Source organism: Ruditapes philippinarum, unplaced genomic scaffold (genome assembly GCF_026571515.1).
Source record: "Ruditapes philippinarum isolate M1 unplaced genomic scaffold, ASM2657151v2 ctg4493_1_1_1_1, whole genome shotgun sequence".
Taxonomy (NCBI): Eukaryota; Metazoa; Mollusca; class Bivalvia; order Venerida; family Veneridae; genus Ruditapes; species Ruditapes philippinarum.
The window spans coordinates 164,803-189,235 of record NW_026854849.1 but is presented as its reverse complement, the minus strand read 5'-3'; the positions used below and the strand labels follow the sequence as shown (position 1 = coordinate 189,235).

Sequence of the window (24,433 nt, the reverse complement as noted above, 5' to 3'; positions counted from 1 at the left end):
TTTATTCTCCAGTATCTAGAGGATCTTTCATATACACCAACTGTTCCATTAGCTAGGGCATAACCAAACTTTGCTGTCTCCATCGGACATAAACATGTGATTGCCTGGAACAATGTCATTCAAATTTTTTAAGAACAGTATATTTTCCTTAAATCAAATTTACAAAATACTCTTTACAATGAAAATCACTAGGGATGGTAAGTTACATTATCTGGAATCATATCTTGATCACAAAATGACAATAAGCTATGACTGGAAGTATTATTTCTCCTTTTAGAAGACACTGGACAAAACCCTTACATGTTTTTATTCCGTCTATTGTCAAATACTCCGTAAGAATTATCAATAAATGCTGAGGTTAATATACTTACAGACTTACTGAAGCAAACCAAAAAACAGACACATTAATTTTTGGCCTGATCAAACATATAAAAGGTGTGAGACAAAGGTAACAATAACTGTAAGTACCTCTGTTTCTGTCATCTCAGCAATAATCTCATCTTCTCTGAACACACGTATATCATAATCCTCCGAGCCTACTATCAACTGTAAATATATAATTCATATCACATATTGGTTACTAGTTTAGTCAGGGCCAGTGCCTGGGTGAGGTGTCACTGGACTTCTTTTAAAGAAGCCTAAATCTGAATAAAAAAGACTACTATATCTCAAGCATTTTTAATTAAAGGCACATTTTGCCATAGAAAATGAATAAATTTTACTTCTTTAGAATGGGGAAACTTGAATTTCATAACTTTAAAAATAATGGTGCTAGAGCATGTTTAGATGATTGTAACCTGAAGAAAGGAGCGCTAAATATGAAAAAATTGTCCTAAAACATAGCAAAACTTAAAAAAATTAGTATCTTGACTTTCATACAAATACTAAATCATTTTAAATGCACTAATTGCCAAAAAACAAAATATTGTGCTAGAAAATCAACATAAACATACCTCATTTTGTCCATTACTTGTGAAGTCTAGAAGTGTTAAAGAACAAACATTGTCACCAGTTACCTGTAGAAGAAAAACTGCAGTTAAAAATCAAGGGGGATAACAAATATTGTGTTAATGCAATTATATCTACTTGACAATAAAGTACTAAATAATATCATTACAATTTCAAGCAATGATTTTTTGTATCCATAATCTTAATTTTTTACACTTGTTTATATATAACATTGCAATCAAAGGAGATGATAAGATACCAAGAATTCAATGTAATGCAATACACTGATATCCAATGGAAGGGGTGACACAGTAGTTAGGAATTCTGCTCTTCAACCTTTTTAAAGAATACTAGGGTCTATGTCCATCTGTGGTCACAGTCACACATTATAGTGTAACATCAAAACTGAATTCAATAGTATTCCAGATAGGAGAATCCAGAGACAACCAAAATCAACCAAAACTAAGAATGGTGTAATTAAATAAAATTATACATGTACTTATATTACTTACTGTCCAAAAGTTTTCATTTCCCTCCATATCATATCCCTGTATAGAACAGTTACCGCCAACAATCGCCATCGACGATGATATACCTCCAAGTTTTCCTATAACAACTGCATTAGAACCATCTGGGGTCTGGAAAAACAAATATTCATTGAAATTAATAACAAATTTAAACTTGTCAAATGGTTACGATAGGAAATTTAAATTATCTTTAATAAATATATATTTTTTAAAGCCACTAGCTCCTTCCTTTCAGACGATTGTTTGTTTCATTGGGTTTTACGTCACACCGACACAGTATGTATCATATGGCAACGTTCCAGCTTTACTGGTGGAGGAAGACCATCCTTGCATTATTTCAGGCAGGAACGAGCACCTGACTAGAACCACTTATGTTTGGTAAGCTAGCTGGATAGTTTCCTCACATGAAAGAATCAAAAGTCCCTGTCGGGATCCTTTCAGAACGTATCATTTTCCTAAATATAAATATAATTCTAAGAAAAGAAAACATGTCTTTCACTACAGATGATGGTCTTAAAAAGCAGGTATATTTTGCGTGTCATTAATGTTCATAATAGAAATAAAACTTTTTTTTTGATGGATTTTTTAAAAACTTACATCAGCACAGTATTAATCTTTGAAAATGTTGGTTATTTTTTTTTTGTTTGTTAAAATAATAAATAAACATATTGGCTAATGTTGAAACTAAGTTTTTCACAATCTACAAAATTTTGCAACTAAGAAATTTTTTCCACTTGTTTGAAAATTAACAGTAACTTCACATTAAAACGCTGAGAAGCAGCTTTCTTCAACTTACATCTTTATAGAACAGATCTGCATTTTTCTCTACATCATATACCATAAGGTTTGTTTGTGTCCCGACAGCTAATACATCATTTTGTATATTTGTATTTAATTTCCCAGCGCACACTGAGCTAATCTGTTGGTTGATACTAAGGAGAGATAAATCGCCGTCTGAACTACGACCAGGCTGGTTCCTGTTGTGTGGATTGTGTACAATAACCTGGAACCAAACAGCAAAAATAATGTAGATTATAATTGAGAAAGAAAAGTGTTTTTTTTTCAACAGTTAGAAAACAAAGAAACTTTTTTTTTCGTACAAATATTGGAATTACTTACTACAGACTAATATTTCCTAACTTAATTATATACAGTCGAAACTGTACTAACGGTCACCTCTTTTTGGCGGTCACCTGACCTTAACTGCCATTTTGTGACGCCCCCAACGAAAACCACTCTATTTTTCAACGGTCACCTGCTGTCCGCGGTCAACGGTCACCTAAAATGCTTCCTGAATCTTAACCTAGGTCATCTTAAGCGGTCAGCCAGGTGAAACGGCCATACAATCTTCTGTCATTTATTTGTAAAGATGACACGTGTCACGGATTAACATAAGCTACTTGTCGGGCGCTAGATATTAACACAAACCACAACATTTCAAGAATTTTTTTTATTTTGTATTGTATTGTATTTCAAGAATTTGCATAATTGTTCATCCGTGTTGTAATTACAAACGTTTGGAACGTCTCCACGCACTTGCAATTCGTTCTTTTGAGTTACTGTACGCTAGTTTTTTTTTTTCAATTTACCGATTTTAAGAAATTAAAAAAGAAGAAAAAATGCATTTTTGATGGTGGAAAGAAATATTTTGATTTGTTTTCCTTTTTATCAGTTTATCCCGATTCAGATAAATTTGGTGCGTACATGGTACTTACCAAAGAAATGAAAATGAATTACATTGCCGTTTGTCTAAATCCCTCAGTCATAAATTCATAAAAACACTTGATCCATGTGTGAAAATAAAAATGCATAAATATAATGATGTCATTGTTAAATCACACCCATTAAGTTTACACACTAGATGACCTCTAAGAGGTAACTAGCAGGGCTCTTCCTAAAAATCTTTGATGTTTACAAACCTGTAGCTCTGGAACATCAAAGGAAGTGCCGACACTTAGATGACGTGTACGCAATATTCTATTGATCAAAAGTTAGATATTTTTTTGTGAAGAAAATATTACGCATTTTAAGTTATTGTGCAAGAATATAATATGGGATAATTAGTTTCAATTATTGACATAATAAAACGTGAGTGCATTTGTTTATCTGTGTTACATTCATGTAACGTACATGTTAAACTATGAATGGCATACGTTTGTAAATGGTAAACAACTGATGATGAATCACACTGGTTTATTTATACTTAAATTAGATTTATTTTACGAAGAAATTTAAATGAATAATCTATTTGGATAAAAACTGGATCCTCCATTCAGCAGCCACCTGTCTTAAGCAGCCAAAATGACTGCATCTCTTGGCTGGCTGCTTAAGACAGTTTTGACTGTACTTGAAAATGAAATACATGTATTGAGAAATATTGATGAAGTAAAATGCGTGTTTCATTTTCAGTATTTTCACTGTAAAAATTAATATTTTGCTGCAGTGAAACATATTTTCTGTATTTTCAATGGCATCTTGCAAGACTACTCTCTTCTAAAGTCAGTAGAGGTGCGCGGTTTAACCGGTATACCGGCGGGGTAAACCACGGTTCGAGACATCTGCGGTACGTACCGCGGTACAGACCTGGAAAACCGGTACTTTTAGCTCTAATTTAAAGTAATTACAGATCCGTAAAATGTACTAAATTAAAAAACTATTTCTGTTGTACAGTGTGGCCATACCACGTGACTATGACGTCATTTTCGGCATCATTTTCAAGACAAATGTTGCTCAATTCGGAAAATAAAATAGCCGTAAATATTTTATTTCTGTACCAATTTCTTTGGGATATGCACCAGTCTACGGGGAAAATATAAGCTTTCCACAGAATATTGAATCTTCGTCAGTTTATAAGCCGTTTTATCAAACACTTTGCATAACCTTGGAAGTTGCTTGTATTTGAGCGGGCTTCACTTGCAAGCTATTTCGTTTTCTGGCGTTATCTGGTCTACGCCATGATTAAAAGCCAGATTTAAATCAACCGGGAGTACGGAAGGCAAAACTCTACCTAAATATGTTCATATTTTTATTATGAATGACATAAATCTTACATTTTCCTTCAATTGTCAATTCTGGCACCTGTTCCAAGTCGAAAAAAAGGACTACAGTTTAAAGCAGATTTTAGAACCCGTTGCAAATGCAAAGCAACATAACTACCGTTCTCTTTCTATAATTATGTTAAACATGAAAAACATTTTATTTACTATTATACGATTTACATAAACACAAATGAATATTTAAATGATTTTTACTCGCTGCGCTATAAGTGATTTTAAAAGTCGTAAAAAGCATTTGTAAAGAATATAATCATTCTCTCTTTCACGGTAATGATTATGAAAAATCTATTAGTGTCATGAAGCAATACTAAACGTGGAATATCAAAATAGAGAGAAAACAGAAACTCTAAATATCGCCAAAAACGGACAAATTGAAAATGTTGCAGGCTCGGTTTGACTTAGCTAGCCTGTCCAATGAACCTGCACATTCAGGATCACTTCCATTTGTATACTGTGAAAAGGGAACTTTATATACGCCTCAACGCGGCAATTTTAAAGTCAAATGTTATTCTTTTGAAAAGAGTTATTTATACGTATAACCATATATACTCGTATATACTTGGTAAAGAACCTGTAGCAATGTTTTAGTATGATATATTCAGCTTTTTAACACAGTGGCACTCGTTGATAAAAATATTTTTACATCCTGTTTTCATACCCACGGTACCCGTTTTTCGTGAACTGGATATAACTTCGTTCACTTAGGAACACTAAACACTATTTATTTTATTATTGCATTTATTTCTGTTAATAAACTGCATATCTGACAAATTTAGTTAATTATATCAGTCAACCCAGCTTTATCAGAGAGCTCACTAATACACATTGTAATAAAGAGAGGAAGGGAACGGAATATTTATGGTTTGAAAACATTTAAATCGAGTAGAATGTTTTAACAATAATGTCTCTTTCAACTAAATAAAAACGATAGGGCTATTTGGGACTATTTCTTATCGATGTGGTCATTGGCTGTAAATGCATGGATTACTGCACGCCGCATGACATGCAGATGCCCTCAACAGGATTTTTGTAGCTTTTTAAGATTTAGAAAAGGACCACATATTAAAATCTAAAACACGATAAACATAATGCATTTGCCAAATAAGTGAATTATCTGATATGTAAATAAAGAAGTAAGTCATTTGACAGCTGAAGTATAAAAAATGAATATACTCTTCAAAAGTAATCGTAATTTTACTTAGTTTATGTTAGCTATCAATTATTCAATGGACGCATCAGTGTCATATGGACCCCAGTTATAGATCTTGCCGGTGTTGCTATTACAGATCTTAATGTAAATATTCATATAATTATTGATAATCATTGTTATTTCCGTCTTTTTGAATGTTTTGTTTTGTAACATCATTTATCTGTTTACTATTTTTTACTTTGTTTACTCCACATGTCTCCATTCTCGCTCTTTATTGATGATGAAAGTGCTTATTGTTTAATAACCATAAAATGTCAACGTCATGTTAATGCGCGTGGCAATTAGATTCTTGATTTTGATACTGATTAATGTGCATAGTACTTCAAATTGTGATTTCGTTTATCAAACTCTATAGAAATTTATAATACGGCAATTCCAAATACAGTCGAAACTGTACTAACGGTCACCTCTTTTTGGCGGTCACCTGACCTTAACTGCCATTTTGTGACGCCCCCAACGAAAACCACTCTATTTTATACATGTGGTCAACGGTCACCTGCTGTCCGCGGTCAACGGTCACCTAAAATGCTTCCTGAATCTTAACCTAGGTCATCTTAAGCGGTCAGCCAGGTGAAACGGCCATACAATCTTCTGTCATTTATTTGTAAAGATGACACGTGTCACGGATTAACATAAGCTACTTGTCGGGCGCTAGATATTAACACAAACCACAACATTTCAAGAATTTTTTTTATTTTGTATTGTATTGTATTTCAAGAATTTGCATAATTGTTCATCCGTGTTGTAATTACAAACGTTTGGAACGTCTCCACGCACTTGCAATTCGTTCTTTTGAGTTACTGTACGCTAGTTTTTTTTTTCAATTTACCGATTTTAAGAAATTAAAAAAGAAGAAAAAATGCATTTTTGATGGTGGAAAGAAATATTTTGATTTGTTTTCCTTTTTATCAGTTTATCCCGATTCAGATAAATTTGGTGCGTACATGGTACTTACCAAAGAAATGAAAATGAATTACATTGCCGTTTGTCTAAATCCCTCAGTCATAAATTCATAAAAACACTTGATCCATGTGTGAAAATAAAAATGCATAAATATAATGATGTCATTGTTAAATCACACCCATTAAGTTTACACACTAGATGACCTCTAAGAGGTAACTAGCAGGGCTCTTCAAAAAAATCTTTGATGTTTACAAACCTGTAGCTCTGGAACATCAAAGGAAGTGCCGACACTTAGATGACGTGTACGCAATATTCTATTGATCAAAAGTTAGATATTTTTTTGTGAAGAAAATATTACGCATTTTGAGTTATTGTGCAAGAATATAATATGGGATAATTAGTTTCAATTATTGACATAATAAAACGTGAGTGCATTTGTTTATCTGTGTTACATTCATGTAACGTACATGTTAAACTATGAATGGCATACGTTTGTAAATGGTAAACAACTGATGATGAATCACACTGGTTTATTTATACTTAAATTAGATTTATTTTACGAAGAAATTTAAATGAATAATCTATTTGGATAAAAACTGGATCCTCCATTCAGCAGCCACCTGTCTTAAGCAGCCAAAATGACTGCATCTCTTGGCTGGCTGCTTAAGACAGTTTTGACTGTACTTGAAAATGAAATACATGTATTGAGAAATATTGATGAAGTAAAATGCGTGTTTCATTTTCCGTATTTTCACTGTAAAAATTAATATTTTGCTGCAGTGAAACATATTTTCTGTATTTTCAATGGCATCTTGCAAGACTACTCTCTTCTAAAGTCAGTAGAGGTGCGCGGTTTAACCGGTATACCGGCGGGGTAAACCACGGTTCGAGACATCTGCGGTACGTACCGCGGTACAGACCTGGAAAACCGGTACTTTTAGCTCTAATTTAAAGTAATTACAGATCCGTAAAATGTACTAAATTAAAAAACTATTTCTGTTGTACAGTGTGGCCATACCACGTGACTATGACGTCATTTTCGGCATCATTTCCAAGACAAATGTTGCTCGATTCGGAAAATAAAATAGCCGTAAATATTTTATTTCTGTACAAATTTCTTTGGGATATGCACCAGTCTACGGGGAAAAATATAAGCTTTTCAAAGAATATTGGATCTTCGTCAGTTTATAAGCCGTTTTATCAAACACTTTGCATAACCTTGGAAGTTGCTTGTATTAGAGCGGGCTTCAGTTGCAAGCTCTTTCGTTTTCTGGCGTTATCTGGTCTACGCCATGATTAAAAGCCAGATTTAAATCAACCGGGAGTACGGAAGGCAAAACTCTACCTAAATATGTTCATATTTTTATTATGAATGACATAAATCTTACATTTTCCTTCAATTGTCAATTCTGGCACCTGTTCCAAGTCGAAAAAAAGGACTACAGTTTAAAGCAGATTTTAGAACCCGTTGCAAATGCAAAGCAACATGCCTACCGTTCTCTTTCTATAATTATGTTAACCATGAAAAACATTTTATTTACTATTATACGATTTACATAAACACAAATGAATATTTAAATGATTTTTACTCGCTGCGCTATAAGTGATTTTAAAAGTCGTAAAAAGCATTTGTAAAGAATATAATCATTCTCTCTTTCACGGTAATGATTATGAAAAATCTATTAGTGTCATGAAGCAATACTAAACGTGGAATATTCAAAATAGAGAGAAAACAGAAACTCTAAATATCGCCAAAAACGGCCAAATTGAAAATGTTGCAGGCTCGGTTTGACTTAGCTAGCCTGTCCAATGAACCTGCACATTCAGGATCACTTCCATTTGTATACTGTGAAAAGGGAACTTTATATACGCCTCAACGCGGCAATTTTAAAGTCAAATGTTATTCTTTTGAAAAGAGTTATTTATACGTATAACCATATATACTCGTATATACTTGGTAAAGAACCTGTAGCAATGTTTTAGTATGATATATTCAGCTTTTTAACACAGTGGCACTCGTTGATAAAAATATTTTTACATCCTGTTTTCATACCCACGGTACCCGTTTTTCGTGAACTGGATATAACTTCGTTCACTTAGGAACACTAAACACTATTTATTTTATTATTGCATTTATTTCTGTTAATAAACTGCATATCTGACAAATTTAGTTAATTATATCAGTCAACCCAGCTTTATCAGAGAGCTCACTAATACACATTGTAATAAAGAGAGGAAGGGAACGGAATATTTATGGTTTGAAAACATTTAAATCGAGTAGAATGTTTTAACAATAATGTCTCTTTCAACTAAATAAAAATGATAGGGCTATTTGGGACTATTTCTTATCGATGTGGTCATTGGCTGTAAATGCATGGATTACTGCACGCCGCATGACATGCAGATGCCCTCAACAGGATTTTTGTAGCTTTTTAAGATTTAGAAAAGGACCACATATTAAAATCTAAAACACGATAAACATAATGCATTTGCCAAATAAGTGAATTATCTGATATGTAAATAAAGAAGTAAGTCATTTGACAGCTGAAGTATAAAAAATGAATATACTCTTCAAAAGTAATCGTAATTTTACTTAGTTTATGTTAGCTATCAATTATTCAATGGACGCATCAGTGTCATATGGACCCCAGTTATAGATCTTGCCGGTGTTGCTATTACAGATCTTAATGTAAATATTCATATAATTATTGATAATCATTGTTATTTCCGTCTTTTTGAATGTTTTGTTTTGTAACATCATTTATCTGTTTACTATTTTTTACTTTGTTTACTCCACATGTCTCCATTCTCGCTCTTTATTGATGATGAAAGTGCTTATTGTTTAATAACCATAAAATGTCAACGTCATGTTAATGCGCGTGGCAATTAGATTCTTGATTTTGATACTGATTAATGTGCATAGTACTTCAAATTGTGATTTCGTTTATCAAACTCTATAGAAATTTATAATACGGCAATTCCAAATACAGTCGAAACTGTACTAACGGTCACCTCTTTTTGGCGGTCACCTGACCTTAACTGCCATTTTGTGACGCCCCCAACGAAAACCACTCTATTTTATACATGTGGTCAACGGTCACCTGCTGTCCGCGGTCAACGTCACCTAAAATGCTTCCTGAATCTTAACCTAGGTCATCTTAAGCGGTCAGCCAGGTGAAACGGCCATACAATCTTCTGTCATTTATTTGTAAAGATGACACGTGTCACGGATTAACATAAGCTACTTGTCGGGCGCTAGATATTAACACAAACCACAACATTTCAAGAATTTTTTTTATTTGTATTAGTATTGTATTTCAAGAATTTGCATAATTGTTCATCCGTGTTGTAATTACAAACGTTTGGAACGTCTCCACGCACTTGCAATTCGTTCTTTTGAGTTACTGTACGCTAGTTTTTTTTTCAATTTACCGATTTTAAGAAATTAAAAAAGAAGAAAAAAATGCATTTTTGATGGTGGAAAGAAATATTTTGATTTGTTTTCCTTTTTATCAGTTTATCCCGATTTCAGATAAATTTGGTGCGTACATGGTACTTACCAAAGAAATGAAAATGAATTACATTGCCGTTTGTCTAAATCCCTCAGTCATAAATTCATAAAAACACTTGATCCATGTGTGAAAAAAAAATGCATAAATATAATGATGTCATTGTTAAATCACACCCATTAAGTTTACACACTAGATGACCTCTAAGAGGTAACTAGCAGGGCTCTTCAAAAAAAAATCTTTGATGTTTCTTACAAACCTGTAGCTCTGGAACATCAAAGGAAGTGCCGACACTTAGATGACGTGTACGCAATATTCTATTGATCAAAAGTTAGATATTTTTTTGAAGAAAATATTACGCATTTTGAGTTATTGTGCAAGAATATAATATGGATAATTAGTTTCAATTATTGACATAATAAAACGTGAGTGCATTTGTTTATCTGTGTTACATTCATGTAACGTACATGTTAAACTATGAATGGCATACGTTTGTAAAATCGGTAAACAACTGATGATGAATCACACTGGTTTATTTATACTTAAATTAGATTTATTTTTACGAAGAAATTTAAATGAATAATCTATTTGGATAAAAAAACTGGATCCTCCATTCAGCAGCCACCTGTCTTAAGCAGCCAAAATGACTGCATCTCTTGGCTGGCTGCTTAAGACAGTTTTGACTGTACTTGAAAATGAAATACATGTATTGAGAAATATTGATGAAGTAAAATGCGTGTTTTCATTTTCCGTATTTTCACTGTAAAAATTAATATTTTGCTGCAGTGAAACATATTTTCTGTATTTTCAATGGCATCTTGCAAGACTACTCTCTTCTAAAGTCAGTAGAGGTGCGCGTTTAACCGGTATACCGGCGGGGGTAAACCACGGTTCGAGACATCTGCGGTACGTACCGCGGTACAGACCTGGAAAACCGGTACTTTTAGCTCTAATTTAAAGTAATTACAGATCCGTAAAATGTACTAAATTAAAAACTATTTCTGTTGTACAGTGTGGCCATACCACGTGACTATGACGTCATTTTCGGCATCATTTCCAAGACAAATGTTGCTCGATTCGGAAAATAAAAATAGCCGTAAATATTTTTATTTCTGTACAAATTTCTTTGGGATATGCACCAGTCTACGGGGGGAAAAATATAAGCTTTTCAAAGAATATTGGATCTTCGTCAGTTTATAAGCAGTTTTATCAAACACTTTGCATAACCTTGGAAGTTGCTTGTATTAGAGCGGGCTTCAGTTGCAAGCTCTTTCGTTTTCTGGCGTTATCTGGTCTACGCCATGATTAAAAGCCAGATTTAAATCAACCGGGAGTACGGAAGGCAAAACTCTACCTAAATATGTTCATATTTTTATTATGAATGACATAAATCTTACATTTTCCTTCAATTGTCAATTCTGGCACCTGTTCCAAGTCGAAAAAAAGGACTACAGTTTAAAGCAGATTTTAGAACCCGTTGCAAATGCAAAGCAACATAACTACCGTTCTCTTTCTATAATTATGTTAAACATGAAAAACATTTTATTTACTATTATACGATTTACATAAACACAAATGAATATTTAAATGATTTTTACTCGCTGCGCTATAAGTGATTTTAAAAAGTCGTAAAAAAGCATTTGTAAAGAATATAATCATTCTCTCTTTCACGGTAATGATTATGAAAATCTATTAGTGTCATGAAGCAATACTAAACGTGGAATATCAAAATAGAGAGAAAACAGAAACTCTAAAATATCGCCAAAAACGGACAAATTGAAAATGTTGCAGGCTCGGTTTGACTTAGCTAGCCTGTCCAATGAACCTGCACATTCAGGATCACTTCCATTTGTGTTATACTGCTGAAAAGGGAACTTTATATACGCCTCAACGCCTGGCAATTTAAAGTCAAATGTTATTCTTTTGAAAAGAGTTATTTATACGTATAACCATATATACTCGTATATACTTGGTAAAGAACCTGTAGCAATGTTTTAGTATGATATATTCAGCTTTTAACACAGTGGGCACTCGTTTGATAAAAATATTTTTACATCCTGTTTTCATACCCACGCGGTTACCCGTTTTTTCGTGAACTGGATATAACTTCGTTCACTTAGGAACACTAAACACTATTTATTTTATTATTGCATTTATTTCTGTTAATAAACTGCATATCTGACAAATTTAGTTAATTATATCAGTCAACCAGCTTTATCAGAGAGCTCACTAATACACATTGTAATAAGAGAGGAAGGAACGGAATATTTATGGTTTGAAAACATTTAAATCGAGTAGAATGTTTTTAACAATAATGTCTCTTTCAACTAAATAAAAACGATAGGGCTATTTGGGACTATTTCTTATCGATGTGGTCATTGGCTGTAAATGCATGATTACTGCACGCCGCATGACATGCAGATGCCCTCAACAGGATTTTTTGTAGCTTTTTAAGATTTAGAAAAGGACCACATATTAAAATCTAAAACACGATAAACATAATGCATTTGCCAAATAAGTGAATTATCTGATATGTAAATAAAGAAGTAAGTCATTTGACAGCTGAAGTATAAAAAATGAATATACTCTTCAAAAAGTAATCGTAATTTTACTTAGTTTATGTTAGCTATCAATTATTCAATGGACGCATCAGTGTCATATGGACCCCAGTTATAGATCTTGCCGGTGTTGCTATTACAGATCTTAATGTAAATATTCATATAATTATTGATAATCATTGTTATTTCCGTCTTTTTGAATGTTTTGTTTTGTAACATCATTTATCTGTTTACTATTTTTTTACTTTGTTTACTCCACATGTCTCCATTCTCGCTCTTTATTGATGATGAAAGTGCTTATTGTTTAATAACCATAAAATGTCAACGTCATGTTAATGCGCGTGGCAATTAGATTCTTGATTTTGATACTGATTAATGTGCATAGTACTTCAAATTGTGATTTCGTTTATCAAACTCTATAGAAATTTATAATACGGCAATTCCAAATACAGTCGAAACTGTACTAACGGTCACCTCTTTTTGGCGGTCACCTGACCTTAACTGCCATTTTGTGACGCCCCCAACGAAAACCACTCTATTTTATACATGTGGTCAACGGTCACCTGCTGTCCGCGGTCAACGGTCACCTAAAATGCTTCCTGAATCTTAACCTAGGTCATCTTAAGCGGTCAGCCAGGTGAAACGGCCATACAATCTTCTGTCATTTATTTGTAAAGATGACACGTGTCACGGATTAACATAAGCTACTTGTCGGGCGCTAGATATTAACACAAACCACAACATTTCAAGAATTTTTTTTATTTTGTATTGTATTGTATTTCAAGAATTTGCATAATTGTTCATCCGTGTTGTAATTACAAACGTTTGGAACGTCTCCACGCACTTGCAATTCGTTCTTTTGAGTTACTGTACGCTAGTTTTTTTTTTTCAATTTACCGATTTTAAGAAATTAAAAAAGAAGAAAAAATGCATTTTTGATGGTGGAAAGAAATATTTTGATTTGTTTTCCTTTTTATCAGTTTATCCCGATTCAGATAAATTTGGTGCGTACATGGTACTTACCAAAGAAATGAAAATGAATTACATTGCCGTTTGTCTAAATCCCTCAGTCATAAATTCATAAAAACACTTGATCCATGTGTGAAAATAAAAATGCATAAATATAATGATGTCATGTTAAATCACACCCATTAAGTTTACACACTAGATGACCTCTAAGAGGTAACTAGCAGGGCTCTTCAAAAAAATCTTTGATGTTTACAAACCTGTAGCTCTGGAACATCAAAGGAAGTGCCGACACTTAGATGACGTGTACGCAAATATTCTATTGATCAAAAGTTAGATATTTTTTTGTGAAGAAAATATTACGCATTTTAAGTTATTGTGCAAGAATATAATATGGGATAATTAGTTTCAATTATTGACATAATAAAACGTGAGTGCATTTGTTTATCTGTGTTACATTCATGTAACGTACATGTTAAACTATGAATGGCATACGTTTGTAAATGGTAAACAACTGATGATGAATCACACTGGTTTATTTATACTTAAATTAGATTTATTTTACGAAGAAATTTAAATGAATAATCTATTTGGATAAAAACTGGATCCTCCATTCAGCAGCCACCTGTCTTAAGCAGCCAAAATGACTGCATCTCTTGGCTGGCTGCTTAAGACAGTTTTGACTGTATATACCTTTTAAAAGTCTCTCTTTTGACGACAGAAGAACCTATTCGTCACATTCACGTGTGTCAGTGTTTGTCAGTTACTCTTTACAAAAAAAAAGAATGAAAAAAATACCTTATAACTTTACAACACTCGCGTTATTTAAAGTGTAACAATTTCCGTAGCATACAAAAGTTTTTTTTTTTGTTTTTTTTATTTTAACTCTTTCTCTCACTAAGAGCACATAAATTTCTTATCAATTTCGCCATTGTGAAATAGAATAAAACACATTTTAACTACATAGGATAAGATGAGCAATACTTTAAACATCTTCAAAACGAAACCAAAAATATTATTTTTCGACAGGACTAAATCTACGTGTCGTGCACTATTGCGATACATGTAAGTGTAATTGCTTTAAGAAACATTAGCTTTTTTCCACAATCTCTCTGTGAAATATCAACAATAAAAAACTAAATTGTAAAAAGAGTACGGTAGGCATGATGCTTTGCATTTGCAACAGATTCTAAAATCTGCTTTAAACTGTAGTCCTTTTTTTCGACTTGGAACAGGTGCCAGAATTGACAATTGAAGAAAAATGTAAGATTTATGTCATTCATAATAAAAATATGAACATATTTAGGTAAAGTTTTGCCTTCCGTATTCCCTGTTGATGTAAACCTGACTTTTTAATCATGGTGTAGACCAGATAACGCCAGAAAACGAAAGAGCTTGCAACTGAAGCCCGCTCAAATACAAGCAACTTCCAAGGTTATGCAAGGTGTTTGATAAAACGGCTTATAAACTGACGACGATCCAATATTCTGTGGAAAGCTTATATTTTTCCCCATAGACTGGGGCATATCCCAAAGAAATTTGCACAGAAATAAAATATTTACGACTATTTTCAATTCCGAATCGAGCAACATTTGTCTTGGAAATGATGCCGAAAATGACGCCATAGTCACGTGGTATGGCTACACTGTTGTATATGTTAATGTTTCTTTGAGTTAACCTTTTTGCAAACAACTTTCTATTATCATTCTCCGATAGTTCTTAGCGAAAATTGAAGGCTTTATCGACTACCGCATATAAGCCAGAATTGTCGACTTGCGTGATCTCAGTTGAAGAAGCAAGAATTGTCGACTTACATTTACTTGTCCAAATATCGCTTATTTGATACGAAAACTAATCGTAAAGATTGATAAATGAGGGCATTCCTTGCATAAAATTAGGGTGTTACTATTTTAAGTATTTATATAAATAGCGACCAATCAGGCTAGGGGTTTTCCTTACGTCACGCACTTACTGCATGCACATGGCAATTAACTAATTATAGAACGGCGTAGAAACTTAATCAACTAATGAATATTAATTAAGCAGTAACATGGTCAGCTGTTTTCTATGTGATAATTTTAATTTGCTTTTGGGGTACATGTTTGTTTTGGTTTTTGACACAGATTAATTAAATACTTAGCCCTTGCAATAAAAAAAATTACAATAGCAGCTGGGACTCTGTTATGAAATTAACCGACAAATAAATATTTGTCATCGGCTAACGTGCATTTGACCTATTATTTTATTAATCAATCAGCAACAAGATTGCATTTGAGAAAAATGCTATGCCACCGCATGGTTCAAATTTCATAGCTGTACATCAAAGGACAAGAAAGTAGGTCACATCATCAAAATCTAGGTCACCTGATATCAAAGTTCAATTTTACAACTAAAACTGTGCACGTGGTCAAAATGTCATTGCTGTACATCAAAGGACAAGAAAAGTAGGTCACTGTCCCCTTGGCAAGGCATAATTTTGACCCAAGGTTTAATCAAAACAATTTTGATACAGGTCCACCAAATAACATTTCAAGTCAAATATCTAAGCTATAGCTTTCTCCCATTCAGAAAACATTTGTTTTATTTTCTGTTTTTACTATGTGTACATAATGAGAATCACTGCCCCCGGGCAGGGCCAATTTTGACACCAGGGGAAAATTTTGAACAACTTTGGTAGAGGACCTATAAATGATATTATATATCAAACATCAAAGCTCTATGCCTTGTACTTTCAGACAAAAATATTTTTCATTTTTTCACTATATGTACATAATGAAAATCAATGACCCCCAGGGGTGGGGCCAATTTTGACCCCAGGGCTATAATTTGAACAATCTTGCAAGAGGTTCACTACACAATGTTTCATGCAAAATATCTTAACTCTAGCCTTTGTAAATTTAGAGAAGATGATTTTTTAAGTTTTTACTATATACATATAAGGAAAACCTATGGCCACCGGGGGCGGAGCTAATTTTGACACAAGAGGCAAAATTGAATAACTTTTGTAGAGTACCTTTAGATGATATTATTTAACAAATATTAAAGCTCTAAGCCTTGTACCTTCAGACAATAAGATTTATTTATTTTTTACTATATGTATATATTGAAATCAATGACCCCAAGGGTGGGGGCAATTTTGACCCCAGGGCTATAATTTGAACAATCTTGCTAGAGTTTACTACACAATGTTTCAAGCAAAATATCTAACCTCTAGCATTTGTCAATTGCTAGAAGAATTTTTTTTGAAGTTTTTACTATAAGTTTTTACTATATACATATAAGGAAAACCAATGACCTCCGGGCGGGGCCGATTTTGACCCCAGGGCTATGATTTGAACAATCTGGGTAGAGGTTTACCAGACAATGTTAATGCAAAATATATAAGCTCTAGGCCTTTTGGGTCTTTACAAGAAGGTGTTTTAAGTTTTTACTATATGTACATATAGTGAAAATCAATGACCCCGGGGCGGGGCCGATTTTGACCCAAGGGCTATAATTTGAACAATCTTGGTAAGGGTCTACCAGACGATGCCTTATGCAAAATATCTAAGCTCTAGGCCTTTTGGGTTTTTACAAGAAGATTTTTTAAATTTATTCTTATAATTCCTTTTGGTTGCCATGGCAACCAGATTTCTGCATGGAATGAAATTCTTTGAACAACTTTGGAAGCCCTTCACCCAAGGAACAATCCTGCCAAGTTTGGTTGAAATTGGACTAGTGGTTTTTCACAAGAAGATTTTTTAAGTTCACTATATAATCTATATAACACACACACAAACACACACACACAAACACACACACACACAGGTGAATCGCTATATGCCACCGCATCGCAGATGCTGCGGTGGCATAATACCCAAGGAACAATCCTGCCAAGTTTGGTTGAAATTGGACTAGTGGTTTTTCACAAGAAGATTTTTTAAGTTCACTATATAATCTATATAACACACACACAAACACACACACAAACACACACACACACAGGTGAATCGCTATATGCCACCGCATCGCAGATGCTGCGGTGGCATAATAAAAACATTTTATTTTTCCATTTTAACTATGCAATTTATATAACAGTTGTTAAATGTTGAAAGAGACCAATATGTAATATGTAATAAAAAAAATAACAAGAACTGATCCATGACCCAATTAATTTATGATTGTCAACATGCGAAAGTACCTGATTGAAAAAAAGTTAAATGATGCTTTAATTAATCTGTATTTTATAGATCTGCTTAAATTTAATATTTGAAATTCCATACCAGCCTACCTTGATACTTATTTTAGGGAATAGCATATACAATGAAAATCCGTGGTATACCGCGGTTTATACCGTGGTTTTTAGGAAAAAACCGTGGTAAACCGTGGTATTTTCTTTATGGCGGTACCCAACTCTAAAAGTCAGTCAATATGCAAGCTTTTCAAACTGTAATGTCAAAACAGAATATTCAAGTTTTTTTCTATAAAAACAGGATTCATTTTTATCTTGTGTTATGAATTTATCATATTTCACCTTTGACTTGTAATTATAGAAAAAACTTGAATATCCTCTATTTAGTGGTAAAATGAACTGAAATAATTAGAAACTTTACCTTGCCAGCTGTGGTAGCACATGTCAAAGAGCAGTGTATTCCATCATACTTTCCAATAGTGACCATGTGAGGGTTTACTTTATGCTTGAAATTGAGGGTGAAAATTGGCACAAGCATCTTGAATCCTTAAAATAAACATGAAATATTCAATTATTTCAAACTTTACTAAAAGGGTATTACATACTGTTTTCGTTATATATCAAAGCGATATTTTCAAGAATTTTAATAATGAATCACATTAATTTACTAAAATAGGTTTTAATATCTTTAATATCTTTAAGCAATGAGTCACATATGGTAATTCATTAAATTTACTGAGTGCATGGTATGGTATTGATGAAATGCCAGTTTTAATTTCATTTCGATGGGACAGGGCAGATCCTGATACATCGATGAATAATTACACCTCTAAATACTCAGTAACTTTTTTAACCATTTTAACCAATCTCCACACAGTGATCTCCCCTTAATTCTTCGGCGTAGATCTCTGCCACCAAGGTCCCGATATATCAGAATTTCTGATATACTATATTTTTTCAAAAATTGTTTTATCTACTGCTTTTATCTATCAGATAAGTTTTCTCTCATTTATTTAACAATGTTTATGAATAAATAAATAAATAATATGAATATTTAGAAATAATTCTAAAAATTATGAGATTATTTTCTACCGAGACGATATTTTGATATTTTATATTTTTTAGCTTCTGAATTTATTTTTCGTTATTTTGTATACTTACGATAATTTTTTGATAAACTATATCGAAGGTAGGCACCAAAAGTTAAAAATAAAACAGAAAGAGAAAAATAACGTAAGATTTTCTTTGTAACGGTCGATATTTACATTTGAATTTCGACGTTACGTCATGTGACTTTCATCATCATGTGACGTCTTTGAAGGTAGTGATTACAATTCTGCCAAGGGAGGTAATCACTGTGAGGAGTTTGCATTTTAACACAAAGGGCATCTGTCTCAGCCATAAACTTGGTTTCATTCAGAATTTAAATTGTATTTAAATGTAAACACAAGCAAAAGCAAATCAATGGTGCAAACAAAGCAATAGGAACTCTTCATGTATTGGTTGGACAAGAATGAGATTTTTGGGACTGAGACTTGGGATTTTTTAATTGATCTTGAATTTTTTAAAAATTGAAATTGAAAGTTTTTTATTGACAGTTGATGGGTAGGGGATTAGGGGAGCTGATAGTCCAGTATATCAGACATTATGTATGGTGGCTGATTTGTTCCACTTGTGTTTTCGCCCTTCGACCCGGCCAAGAGAAAACTCGAGAATCAACAAATAAAAAAGGTGGGAGCGCGGAGCAAAAACACGTTAATTAGCAGGGATGCTAATTAGAGTTTTTGCTCTGTGCCCCCATCATTTTAATTCTTAAATCTCATTATATTTATCAAACTTAAAGTGACGCACCCCCGCTAATAAGCATGTTTTTGCACCATGCCTTCCCCCCCCCCAGTCCAATATATTAGACATTACAGGCTTGTTATAGTTTTATGTTGGTCAAGCCTGACGTCTAATAGTTATTGCTCATAAACGCATAGCATTTTGAAAAATTAAAAAAATGCCTGTTGACTTGCCTTTTAAGTTTTATTCAAAAGCTTATCTTCTGTTCTTTCAGTTGCATGGTCTATCATTAACAAAAACTCTCAAACAATGTACTTATCAATTAAAAATAAAATATAAATATCAATCTATTTCGCTCATCGGCCATACTGGTTAAGTAAGTAAAGCGTTTTACAGATTGATTCCAATTTTTTGAACGGAAAAATATATTCGAACACACTGACGGTGCATGGGCAATTATTTCGTTGAAAAATATTCCGTTAGAAACTTCTGACTCATTTAAACGCTTGCATTTGAATTAGCCAATCAGATTTTGCGCTCTGTATGGCGGCCATTTGTATATCGGCTGTACAAGTAATTTAATTAAATGAGAGGATTTAATCATGACTTTTCGGATGTGACAGTTAAATTATTTTGTTAAAAGGTATTTATTTTTTAGTTTTGTTCATAAATAGGTCAAAATTAATGTGAATACACGCTGTCTTAATTGTTTAAATGCATTAGATCTAAATCGATGTCTAATGTCAATTTGTTTGCCACACGATTTTGCAAAGATCTGTTAAGACCTAACGTAACATAGAAAATGAAAAATATCAGATTAATGAATGATAAATATGAAATAGGTTATAGGTCTTATAATTAGGACTACCCCCCCCCCCCCCCCCCCCCCGATATTTCAACCTGTTAATTCTAGACTTTTTTGCTTGATGGGCTTTCAGGACAAAACACGAATGGCACAAATCAGCCACCATTCTATTGCTGGGAACGATCACTTATTGACTTAAAAATAACGAGATAACGGTGAAAACCATAGAACCTCTGCTTACTTTTCTCAAAATTATTCGTCGGCAATCAAAACAATTTTTACCGGAAGTTAAATGCAGAGGTGAAAATTTCAAAATTGCTTATTAGTCAAATCATTGAAAAAAAAGATCAGTAAAATACTGGATTAATTGAATTGTATATAACGAATGAAAATACTTATTTAATGAATAAATTTCTTATTTAATATAACTCTTGACGTATACCGTCATAAAAAGATCAGCAGTTAATGGCATTCGTTTTAGGGTGAACACCACTATATATGTTGTACATAAGGCGGTTGTATACTATAACACTACAAGAAAGCATCAAATGGCGTCCAAGCAAGAAATGCAGTAAGTAACTTCGTGCAAGACAAATATATAAAAGCTGCTTGACATTGGTGATAAAAAAGAGCTATTGTAAATTGATTCATTTGGAGATCAATTTACTATTTTGTTGAATTGCTTCAAAAAACTAGTCTGACGTACGGTGACCCACCAGTGTGTTTACATTCCTATCAATAAACCCATAACACCTCATGTTAAAACTGCAGACAAAGGTTTAATGTTAAATGTCACAGTATTGTTTTTTTAGGGGGGAAAGGGTTATAATAATGTATTTTTATTTCTATGGACCCCATTGGAAATAAGCTTTTAGCTTAAAGTTACATTAAATACATTTCATAAAAAAAGAAATAGCGCGACATTTCATTAATAAATTGGGTTTCATATCGACTCCAGATCTTATTTTGGTGTCCAGACAACCAAAATGAGTTTAATGAGCATACAAATGTACAACCTCATTGTGGCGAATTCGGAAGTACAATTTCTGTTTGCATGAGAAACTCCGCCTTCAGATCATCCGTACATCAATATTAAATCAAAAAACATGACTATAAGTATCAGTCCTAATTTAACGGTATATTTCCGCATTGTAACGGATATTTTCATACAAATTTAATCTTTTTTTATGAGATGATTGTTTTTTCTGAACCACAGGCCTAGTGCACCGTGAAGCTTAAACGGTAAAAGTGTGTTTGCACAAGAAAATCTTATATTTGCTGTGTTCCGGATAGCAACTATAACACCGTGACGTAGTGCATATAGTCTTCATTTGCATGTTAAAATACGTATACGAACTTTAGTGGAATTAGTAACGATTCGCCACACTAACGATTCGCCACATAACGATTCGCCACAGAGTAATAACGATTCGCCACAGTTAAATAACGATTCGCCACAGTATGATTATAACAATGATTTTTTAGTTATCAACAAACTTTTTCCTTTTGTTTTAATAATTTGACAATGACAATAATTTAATAATGTTTCTTAACACAAGTAATATGAAGTTAAGGCCCCCATCGCGGATTTTCAATTTATCAAAGTAACATTATTACAGGAGTACATTAACAAGAAAGTAATTATATGTTGAAATAATTATTGAATTACTTATAAACATAATTATATGTCAATTAATATTTATATATAAATACATAGTTCATATATTATAATATATGTCAAATATTTAAACAAAGTATTGCAAAAACATGTGTTCATACGAAAATTGATTTACGATAATTGATTAAAGAACGCATATGTAAAACATTATGTCTTTTAAGTTGAATTGATTTATGTCACATAAAACAGAAAGGCTGCCAAAAATGTTCTCGGCTAATTATCCATTGTTTAGTAGTCTTTGAGACCACATTTATTTCGTAGACCATATGCATCTATGACATTTGAAATTTTATTTCCAGTACTGTTTATTAAATGACATTAAAACAATAATATAAATAAATAAAGATAAAATACCCACATAAATTTGTAGACATTTTTTTTATCTATTTTTATAACTTTAGCCATTACAATTTAATACCTTCAAATTGATTTAATGTCTAGAAAAAGAAAGCTGTAGACGCAAACGGGATTAGTTAACTTTCAAATCCTTTAGAATGCTGGAAAATCTTTCAAGATTTTTTTTCATGAAATTCAAAAGGTGGTCAAATTCAAATTCCTTCCAAAAGTTCGCAATAGTAATATTTATGTTGTAATGCGCTTTACACGTTCTGTTTGTATTCGTAAGAAGTTCTTCTAATTGTAGGTATGGCTATAACTTAACTAGGCAATGAAAACATCTACTAGAAAAGACCTTAAAGGTAGTAGAAGGCATGACTTATCCATTTAAAAAATGTCATATTTAAAGATTGTCCGTGTACAAAACATTACAAACATAATGGCATTTAAATATATTCAGAAATTCAAAGACAAATTACAAGACAAACTAAATATACGTACACGTATATTTTTCCAGTTTATATAAATAACGAAGTTATAAAATGTGTTATGTAATTTTGTTAATAAAATATTTGGTTTTCGTGTGTTTTTATTCAATAAAATGTGTATTTAGTGTAATTAATTTATGTAATTAACAAATGAAATATAAAATGGAAAAAAGTTTTCCATCAACAGTTTGAAAACAGATGTGAAAAAAATTTGTATTTGAACACGTGGCGAATCGTTATTTAACTGTGGCGAATCGTTATTACTCTGTGTCGAATCGTTATGTGGCGAATCGTTAGTGTGGCGAATCGTTACATTACCCTTTAGTGTTACCGTGGGGTTTTCCTTTTAAAATCCTAATTTATGAACAATATTTGATGAGATTTACAACGATACTGTTAAAAAGGTTAATGAAACTGTAGAATGCTTGGTTTCTAGGCCGACGGCAAAAATATTTTAACATATTTATTTAGTGTAGCTTTAATGGTCTATCCATAGGTGCATAGTACCTTTTATTATTTTTTTATGACAAAAGTGTGCTCTTTTATGCTGTTTTATGATCTCATTTTATATATATGATTTATATATGTTATCTCTTAATTGTATGATTTTATATTTTGTATCATGTGCTATGTTCCTAAAATGTATAAATAAAAATATAAATAAAAAAAATTTCAGCAAATCAACATTCCACTCCAACCACCATAAAATTGATTGCCTTGGAACAAAATAGAATCAACTACTTATATAGCAAAGATTTGGGAAATAAGGGTCAATTTAGAAATTCACGGTGAAGTGCAATCAGGGCCATAAAAAAGATAGAAGCAGTTGATTTACTGGAAAGTACTTATGGAAAAGACAATTTCAGAATGATAATATTATGATCATATAGCAAATCGTAAAAAATTGCCTACCTTTATACTTATAATATCTTTTATGTAAATTTATAAAGAGTTCAATTTATTGTTAAATATGTTTGCATTTCATTTCCGGCAAAATTCTCCAGTTCATTATTTATTACCATAGAGCGACACAAATGACCGTTTTCTTTATAAAACAATTTCACCAAGCAGAATTTCTAAAAAGTTGCGATTGCCCTTTCACACAATCTGAATTCATTCCATTTAAGGCATAGCACTTCAGCGCAGATGCCAATAATGTTTTATTAAAATCAATGCAGTACAGCACCATCCATCCATCCATCCATCCATCCATCCATCCATCCATCCATCCATCCATCCATCCATCCATCCATCCATCCATCCATCCATCCATCCATCCATCCATCCATCCATCCATCCATCCATCCATCCATCCATGCATGCATGCATGCATGCATGCATGCATGCATGCATGCATACATACATAATTAGCAAGCCTATAATCAGATAACGGCAGTACAATGTATATTAAATAGAGAAATCTTATTTTACAGATTTCGATGTCCATATGCACACGTACTTGCGGCTTTCATCCATCAGTTGATTCAACTTTA

General features: G+C 32.7%; 1 protein-coding gene across 1 annotated transcript; it reads right to left on the bottom strand.

The window, feature by feature from the left end:
* LOC132741291 (Bardet-Biedl syndrome 2 protein homolog) lies at window positions 1-20,801 on the bottom strand (the record flags this gene model as incomplete). Its single annotated transcript, XM_060729422.1, is given in 7 exon segments — window positions 1-104; window positions 469-546; window positions 954-1,016; window positions 1,461-1,586; window positions 2,272-2,478; window positions 18,270-18,394; window positions 20,680-20,801. Coding segments are annotated over 6 exon segments (695 nt in total), but the record flags the coding sequence as incomplete, so codon positions are not given.
* Window positions 20,802-24,433: the final 3,632 nt, after the last annotated feature.